Source organism: Olea europaea, unplaced genomic scaffold, assembly GCF_002742605.1.
Source record: "Olea europaea var. sylvestris unplaced genomic scaffold, O_europaea_v1 scaffold1970, whole genome shotgun sequence".
NCBI lineage: Eukaryota > Viridiplantae > Streptophyta > Magnoliopsida > Lamiales > Oleaceae > Olea > Olea europaea.
In genome coordinates this window covers 100,858-110,233 of record NW_019237553.1, presented here as the reverse complement: position 1 = coordinate 110,233, position 9,376 = coordinate 100,858, and the positions used below count along the sequence as shown (strand labels likewise).

At 35.9% G+C, this 9,376-nt stretch overlaps 1 protein-coding gene across 1 annotated transcript; it reads left to right on the top strand.

The window, feature by feature from the left end:
- The first annotated feature begins 1,400 nt into the window (after positions 1 to 1,400).
- On the top strand, positions 1,401 to 8,384 carry LOC111379308. Its single transcript, XM_023002668.1, has 2 exons — positions 1,401 to 1,804; positions 8,032 to 8,384. Exons 1-2 carry the CDS (start codon positions 1,439 to 1,441, stop codon positions 8,242 to 8,244), a joined length of 579 nt encoding a protein of 192 aa, XP_022858436.1. The 5' UTR covers positions 1,401 to 1,438; the 3' UTR covers positions 8,245 to 8,384.
- Positions 8,385 to 9,376: the final 992 nt, after the last annotated feature.

Sequence of the window (9,376 nt, the reverse complement as noted above, 5' to 3'; positions counted from 1 at the left end):
GGTTCATAAATGGGGCCCTGGATAATTGTAAATATTACATTCATAAATTCATTCGTTCAGATTCAGCCGGTTTTGTAATTCCAGGAAATGGATTTCAGAATTCAGACTTTAAGGTTTAGTTTGTGTTCATATACAGGACAACGGAATTGTGAATTCATAGTTAGGAATTAGGTCTAGCATTCATAGAGTTCCGTTTGGGTTTGATTTTTCATTCCAAAAAATAAATTTTTTGGCCGTTACTTTTTCAGTAAGCCATAATTTGTTACTTCTTCATCCACAGATAGGACTCATTTTTCACTCTAACAGTCAAAAAATCAATTCTCATAATCAATATCGAACAGACCCAAATATTCAACATATTTCCTTAAAAATACAACTATCTCACTTTTAATTAAAAATAAGAAGAAAACAAAATAAAATAAAAACATAAAATATACTCGGATTATTAGATCACGTTGAGATGCATTCCACGTGTATTTTCAATTAAAATTGTAAATCTTAAGCGATATACGGAGGAAACAAGTCACAACATTGAGTGCTTGATTCAAATATTTTAATACTCGAAATCATTCATTACACTTAGGTATGTCATAAAATCATTTGAATCCTGTAATTATTGGAATTGAACTTGAATATCATGTGAACTCATTTTGGGTCTGTTTGGGATGGATTTTTTCTCTCAAAAATTTGATTTTTTGACCGTTATTTCACTATTTCAGTCGTCATATTTGACTTCTTCTTTCACAAGTGGACCCCATTTTTTTATTACTTTTAATAGTTTCTTTAAAAAGGGGGGGGGGGGTTCTTTGTGAGAAGTGAGATCTTAAATACGGAAAAAGTTAAGGACCTAAGACATAATTATCCAAACATTTGGATCACGTCTGCAATTTTCTTAAAGTTGACACTACACGTGCATACACAAACAAGCAGTAAAGCATAAAAAATCAAAAAAATAAACTTGGAACAATGGCGGACGATAACACAACCAACAGCATCGGAGAAATCAAAGAAGAAACCCCTTTAATATCGACCCAGACCCTAGACCCGAGTCCGTTAAGAACTCGATCTGTAAGCACGAAGGTGCTCGAGGCGGAGGTGCACGTATATCGGCAAGGGAAGGGCCCGATCGAGGTGTTTAAGACTGACCTCGGGCGAGTGGGACCAGGATTAGCTGGAGATCCGAGATATTCTCAACAAATATGGGTTCAAGATGGCTTACGCCTTCAATCCCGGGTCGGGCTGAGGCATGCCCATCCGGTTCAGCCCCCGTAATGGCTGATCTTTGTGAGAAGTGAGATCTTAAATACGAAAAAAGTTAAGGACCTAAGACATAATTATTGAAACATTTGGATCATGTCTGCAATTTTCTTAAAGTTGACACTATACGTGCATACACAAACAGGCTAGCATAAAAAATCAGAAAAATAAACCTGGAACAATGGCGGACGATACCACAACCAACAGCATCGGAGAAATCGAAGAAGAAACCCCTTTAATATCGACCCAGACCCCAGACCCGAGTCCGTTAAGAACTCGATCTGTAAGCACGAAGGTGCCCGAGGCGGAGGTGCACGTATATCGGCAAGGGAAGGGCCCGATCGAGGTGTTTAAGACTGACCTCGGCGGGTGGGACCAGGATCAGCTGGAGATCCGAGATATTCTCAACAAATATGGGTTCAAGATGGCTTACGCGTTCAATCCTGGGTCGGGCCGAGGCATGCCCATCCGGTTCAACCCCCGTAATGGCCGATCCTTGATCACTTACAGTGACGGTGCGGTTGTTCACATTGACGGCGAGCCCAAGGTCAAACATCAAAACTTGAATATATGCTTGCACTAATTTGTATATATAGGTGAAATTTTTCATTATTTTTCTGGAAAAGGCAATTAGGAAAGCCGAAATGAATTTGCAATGAAATAATGATTTGAATAATTGTGTCTAATAATGAGAACTTGAGAAAATAATTGAAATCAAAATTTCAATTCTGAGGCTCAATTTAGTCTACAGGAGAAATTAATCGGACCATAGAAGGTTTAAGGTTTTTATTTGGAATTTACAACTTAATGTTTTTCTTTATGAGAGTAATCAGTATACAGCGTGTTAAAGCCATATTATAACTTAAGGTTTCTCATTAATTACGTCTGATAAGGTGAAAAATAGGAAAGAAGGAAAGACCATTTATCATATTATTACCTCTGGTAACCTTGTTTTTGTAGATTGGTGTTACGAATGTGATTAAATTGCATTACCTGCTAGATTCTTCCCTTTCTTCAATTTCAATTTTTTCTACGTCCCAGTTTTCTTCTAGAATTTAATGCCTTTTCTTTGCATAAACCTAACATACCTTTATTTCACCTTATTTGAGTTTCCAATTGTTTGCAATACGCATTCCCGGTGATAGAGATGTACAGGGGCGGATCCATGATTTTCAATAAGGGGACTGAAACTTAAGAAAGTTAATGCAGTAAAATTTTTGGTAAATGGACACACAAAAACTAGGCACAATTATTTGGTATGAAAATTGAAGAAAAATATATATATGTTTTCACTAGATGGAGCCACTGAATAATCATTTAGGCATCGGATCATATAAACAGAAAAATATTAAACACCAATAGTATAACACGTCACCACTTATTTAACGGGTAATGCACATTGGTCTCAAGATTTGCACATTCCAATATTATTTTGTACTTTATTCTTTTTCAAATGAAATTCACATTTTACATTTTACATTTTTCTACATCTCACCATATAAATTCAAGATTTATTCTTTAAAAATTATATGAATTACCATAACATGTTCAGCTCAGAAATTTCAAGTGAGGAGTGGGATATGATATATAAAGAATATATATAAGTCCAGTTTTCTACATTTTATAATTCAAAACCAGCAAAATGTGAAATCCAACAGAAAAAAATACATAACATGACTAGATTAACAATGGATTTTTCATGTCAAATGCATAATCACCAGAGCCCGTATTGGATTAAACAAATCAAGCAGTGAGATGAAACTCTTTCGACGAGTGTGGGAAGATTGAGGGCAAATTTACCATTCTGTGCAGCATGTTTTGCTCTGGAACTGGGACGAAAATGCCCTTTTTCTTGAAATGCTTGGTTTCAATTTAGCGACCGTAGCAATACCCATTTCCTCAATAAAACCCAAAAATTTCAGCCTGTGAAATTTTCAAAATTCCCAAGGAATGGTGAGACAACCTAGATCCTTAACGATTCGAGTATTACTAAAATTTAAATTAAACTTAAATAAAATGCTTGAAATGAACATAAATTAAATAAAATTTGACATAACTTCGTAAAAATTGTTTTGAACATCTCACGCGGCATTCATCTTCGCATCAACCACCTTGAACCATTAATTTTCTAAAAAAGGAAAAAAGGAATATAATGTGAGATAAAATCTCAATAAGTGTGCATGAGTAAATTTTGTTCTTATACATGCATTTTATGGAAAATTTCATACTTGCATAGAGAGACACGAAAATTGGACCTAACTTAGAGACCCTTGAGCCGTGTGTAGGGTTATGTGATTGTGTAAGTATACAATTATATTTAATATGAAAATGACAAGAGAGAGTAAAGGTGGAGAGACAATCTGATAGAGATGGAGAGGGAGGGTGTAACGTTGATGAGGGCAATCTAGTGTTGGGTTTATCTCCTATTTATAGTGTAAATTTTTGGACCATGTGTAGAAAGGTGAAAGGAAATGTCTAGATGTTAGGCACCGACAATGCATAAATGATGCATTGTCTTGAAAGTTGTCAAATCAATACCCATAATCATGTGGTCAAATTAATTAACTTGCTTAAAATGTGTGAATAATGCATGTGGTTAAATAAATCATTTTTAATCATGACTAGTTGGTATATTTACATATATTTTACACATGATTTCATCTAACTTCCAAATTTAACTTTCGCTTAGGTCCTCAAACTATTTGCTAGTTACCAATACGGTCATTTGACTAGGACAATAATTAATGTCATTAGACTTTAATAATAGCGCACTAAGTCCTAATTTTAAATCTAACAACTAGTAATATAAATTCAAGACGTTACAAATGGCTCCGTCCTTGGGTAATTGAATTAAAATTAGTATGAACTGGGTAAAGATTTATACATATTAAAACTGAAAATCAATATCCAATTTAGCTAAATTTTACTGGATAAAAAGTCTAAATAACATATTCCATATAAATCTAACTCAGAGAAAAAGCTTACAGCCTACCTTGAAACAATGGAGAAGTAGATTCCTTGAAATTGAGCTTATCTCAAAAATTTGAGGACTGATTCAGTGTGTCTGGTTCCAACCACTATGAAAGAAACAGGGAGTAGAGATTATGAGAGAGCGTAAGAGAGATTTTTTAGGGTTTGAGCTGAGTTTTTATTGTTGGGCTTGGGTTACTGTTAATTTGAACATGGGCTGTTGTTGGTACAGAGATGGGTAATGAAAAATAAATAATAAAAACATAGATAACTCATGGACCTGGACTGAGGCTTGGACGGGCTGTAGCACAGGCCAGCCGGTGCCTAGATATGCCTCTGGAGATGTATCCCTTCAATATTTTCAAGAGAACTTCATCAAACTTTAATTTCACATAAACTAAAATTACAAGCTGTCATTCTGTTCTAAGTATGATGAGCTGTTATCCTTCAAGAAAAAGGAGAAATCCCATAGAAGGTTTATACTGTTGCTATATTTTTCTTAGAAGAGCTGTTAGGTTAGTGCAATGCATAATAGCTTCTTAGTGTATGTTTGGCGTGCTTTTCCTTTATGTAGAAGAGCTTCCTCGGAAAGCTATTTTAATTTTTTTTTTTCGGAAACTAATTTCTAAAACAGTTTCCTATTCGAGAAGTGTTTTTAAAGGACGATTTTCCTAAAAGATCTCTTCAACTAGAAGAAGCACTTTCATAAGATTAGTCAAACGGGTCCAAAAATAGCTTTTGGATCTCAAAAGTCTTGCCAAATTGGCCCTTAATATATGTTTGAATTGTTATTCTAGGTTAAAGGAGCTTTCTGATAGACTCCTATCAACGTGGAAAGACCTAGAAGAATTGAGAAGCTTATTCAGTTAGAGTAGATTTATTTAGGGGCTGGGGTATTTTGGGGAATAACAGTGAGATTAGTTGCCTATAAATGTAATGGGGGAGGGATTGGGGATATTCATGCAGAGAATTAGTTGTTGAGTTAGGGGGAGAAATCTAAACCTCTCGAATGCTTAGAATTATTTTTTCAATTTTTGTAATCTTCCTTTTTTTCAATCAAAAAACTCATTTATTCAACATTTGAACTTGTTCTTTCAAGTGGTATCCTATCAAATTGTATCAAAGCACTATCCTCGAGATGACATCTGGGACATTACTTCTGATGAAGAAAATGAATTAGAAGATCGGGTTAGTAAATTGGAAGTGAAGCTTGAGAAAATGAATTCAGAAATAAGAGAGGGAATAGAAGCCATGAAATCTGAATTTCACCATACCATGACATCAATGTTGGAGAAACTAGAAGCAATGATTTGTAAGTTGGATGGACAGGAGCGAGACAGAGAGGGGAAGGGGATAATAAAGAACTCGCCAGAACCTACCTTAAATGTTGAAACCCCTCCAAAGTATAACGAGATGGGATAATACCATGGATCCGAAAATTTCACTCATTATCAATGAAGCAGGAGAACGAACAGTTGGAAGGAATTGTCATGAGGAGTCCAGGGAAGTAGAAAACTATAGTCGACAACTGGAGTCGCTGGTTTCCCTTGGTAGTAATTCTGTTGGCTGGCTTTTTGGAGAGGAGAGGTTCTTCGACCTGAATCAGATCTCGAATTGGGGAGAAATTAAAGCCGCTATAATTTGTTTCGAACTGGAGGCACTAGCTCGGTATCATGGGGACGGAAGCGGGCAGCCATGGTGGTGGGAGAATGTGGAAGCTCCATGGCCGGCAATCTCAGATGCAATGAAGGACGGGGATGGGCAGGCGCTTCAAGGGAAGGAGAAAGGACCGGCACCTACCTCGTCTAACACCACCTTCAAGTCTGAAATCCTACCCGAACTTGATGAAATTGGAGCTACTATATGTGGCCTAAATAGCAGGGAGTACCGGAAGCCATTTGAAATCGTGGCCGTTCCTTTGCCGTCACTACTGGAGGAGGAATTGGATGGTTATCTTGTCTATGGGCTGAAATCATGGGATGGGGTTGAGGTCATGAATTTGCCTATAGTTGTGAGCCAACATATGGAGTTAGTCCAAAGGCTTGAAGACAAGAATGAAAAAAAGCAGGCCCATTTAAATATTGGCCCATTTAAACCTAAAATTAATGCCTATAATCCAAGCCCACAATTTCATTATTTCCCAACCCACATATCTAACCCAAATCACCGGACGTCTTCCCAAATGAACGCTGCCAATCAAAAAAATTCCATAGTCATTGCAATCCGATTGGTGATGGTGACCAAAGGTCAGGTGGACAAAATGGAGTTTCTAATGATGATGAAACTCCAAGTGCAGATTTGACAAAGTCCCATGTTTATTTCGGCTCGTCGAGTTCGAGAAGTGAACATTTTATAGGTAGGTGCAACTGGCTATGGCGTTGTCGTGGATACTATTCTCTATGATGCTCGGACTAGGGTGCGGGTGTCGGATACGGATACATATCTAGGAATCGGATTTTTCTCATTTTAAAAATTAAGATATGGGGATACAGTTTAAAAAAATCCGAATTTTGGATATCGTTACGGGGATATGTCTTATAATTTTTTTCCTAAAAAAAATGATTCAATTAAAGCAAACAACAAATCATGCCATTTACATAAATAATAAAACCTTTAGAGATAACCCTTAATTTATGGCAGTATAAATTATTGATTTTTAAACCACTTAATTCTTTCATTTCTTTCTTCTTTTTCTTTTTGGAAAAGTACACTTACTGAAGGGCAGCCCAACGAGTTACGGAAATTCCCTCATATCATTAACTTCTTCATTGGGCTCCACCCTTTCTGCAAAATTTTGCAAATGTTGCTGCAATCCTCCATAAATTTCTACATATTTCTATCAAAAGACTCAAAACAAATGGTTGTTGTCGCTACAAATGCAAACCAGAAGCAATACTTCACCGTCCATTGTTTTCTCCCTTTTCTAGCCATGTCTGGTTCAAAACCGAGAATCCGAGACATGTCTCGTGTCGGTATCCGTGTCATGTCATGTTGACACGAGTACTTCGCCATTTTTTAAGAGTCCGAGCATCGTTGACTATTCTTATGATAGTCACTTGATCAAGTGAGTCCATCCATTTCAAAGGGCAAACATGTCCCTTTTCCGTAATGACCGTGGCCGGAGTTTTTGCAGAGGAAATTGTGGGGTTGTATGACGAATTCAACAACTTCCACTTTGAGGACAAGGTGGATTTCGAAGGGCAAGTAATGATAGACTCCTATCAACGTGGAAGGACCTAGAAGAATTGAGAAGCTTAATCGGTTAGAGTAGATTCAGTTAGGGGCTGGGGTATTTTGGGGAATAATAGTAAGATTAGTTGCCTATAAATGTAATGGGGAGGGACTAGGGATATTCATGCGGAGAATTAGTTGTTGAGTTAGGGGGAGAGATCTAAGCCTCTTGAATGCTTAGAATTATTCTTTCAATTTCTGTAATCTTCCTTTTTTTCAGTCAAAAAAGTCATTTATTCAACATTTGAAGTTGTTCTTTCAAGTGGTATCCTATCACTTTCTTGTGTCGTTTATTTTGGAAACTTTTTCTGCGTTATAGTTATTTTAAGTTCTCTGCCATGAATGAACTATGTGCATGAGAATTTACATAATGTTTTTTTGCATGGTAATATTAGCTTACAAGCTTTTTCAGCTGTGCTTACGAGCAATCAAAACTTAGTTTTAAGTTACTTATTTTTCTTGTCCAAAATTCTACTTTCAAATTGCAGGTAGTCTTACATCTGCGAAGTTCGTGCTGCTTGCAATTACCAATAGATAGTCAAATTTAACTTGTTTTGTGCCCACTACTTTCAGGATTCTCTTCTCAAGCCTATTACGAAGATATTGTTAGGCGTAGCCGTAATGACCTTCATGATTATATTGGTTATGAAGGAGACTCCGGAATGGATGAAAAAACTCAACTTCTCGGGAGGTAGCTTCCCTCCATGGATCCTGGCATGTGTGGTAATTGTTTTCACTCGAATGAGGAAGAGAACTAGGAGTTTTCTGGAGAAACATCTTCGATGAGCCTTTAACTCGAATTTATGTAAAACTTTTCCAACTTCTCAAGATTTTAATTTGCTATGATCTTTTTGTTGGTGTAACTCATCAATTACAAGTGAGATTTTATGCTTATCGAATGATTTTGTTGGTGTTTTTGGCTTCCATTGGTGATTTTTGGTCCATGAATCCGAGCTACAATGTGAAATGTTACGTATTTTGTAGGGGGGAAATTGCATATACCCACAACAAAAATAATATTTCCTATTATACTATTTAATGATATGTATAATAATAATAGTATAATACTTTAAAACACAAGAAAAAAATACCAAAAGTACTGATATTCAAATATTCTATTTTAATGATCTGTAACTGAAGTTAAAAAGCTTGCATTATGCCAATTGTAAATTGTGATTCCATGGTATATGCAAAATCAAATTCAATTTGATTATGTCGTTACAATGCTGTGGGAAAGGATTTTATCCAACAATGTCAATTTGCATCTATATCAGAAAATCAAAATCCAATTCACTGCCATGCAATCTTTTATCTTGTTGGTTCATCAAATTTGTTGAAGCTATTCAACTGAGTTATAAAGCTTGTTTGGTAGAGCTTTTAAATCAATTAAATTCAATTTCTTGATCGTTACTTTATCATTCCACCCGTTATTTTTGAATTATTCTTTCACGGATAGGACTCACTTTATTTCTAATAGTTAAAAAATCAATTATCAAATTCCCTATCAAACAAGCACATAATTTCTTACAATTCAAGTAATATGCGATCTATGTTTTAAATTACAGAGAGTATAATTTCGGCATAATGTTGAATATAATTTCAACATTATGTGCCTTGCAATCTTAGATCTTGTTGGCTTGTCCAATTTAGGAGAGCTATTCAACGAAATCATAATTTCTTACAATTCAAGTAATACGCAGTCTTCTTTTTTAATTACATATAATGTAATTTCAGCATAATGTTGAATGTTCTAGTGAGAATCCTCGGTCTTTGATCATGTAAGAGGAGAAGCTATAGAACATGATAAAATAGTTCCCTCTAGGCTTAGGCAGGGTTTGGTTTGGGTTGATTTCGACTCTAATCCCGAACCAAAATCAAATCAGTCAGTTTGGATGAATTTCAACCCAAACAAACACAC

Coding starts and splice junctions, on each gene's coding strand:
- LOC111379308 (XM_023002668.1), top strand. CDS start 1,439: ATGGCGGACGATACCACAACCAACAGCATCGGAGAAATCGAAGAAGAA. Junction 1,805..8,031: donor ACATTGACGGCGAGCCCAAG/GTCAAACATCAA, acceptor CACTACTTTCAG/GATTCTCTTCTCAAGCCTAT.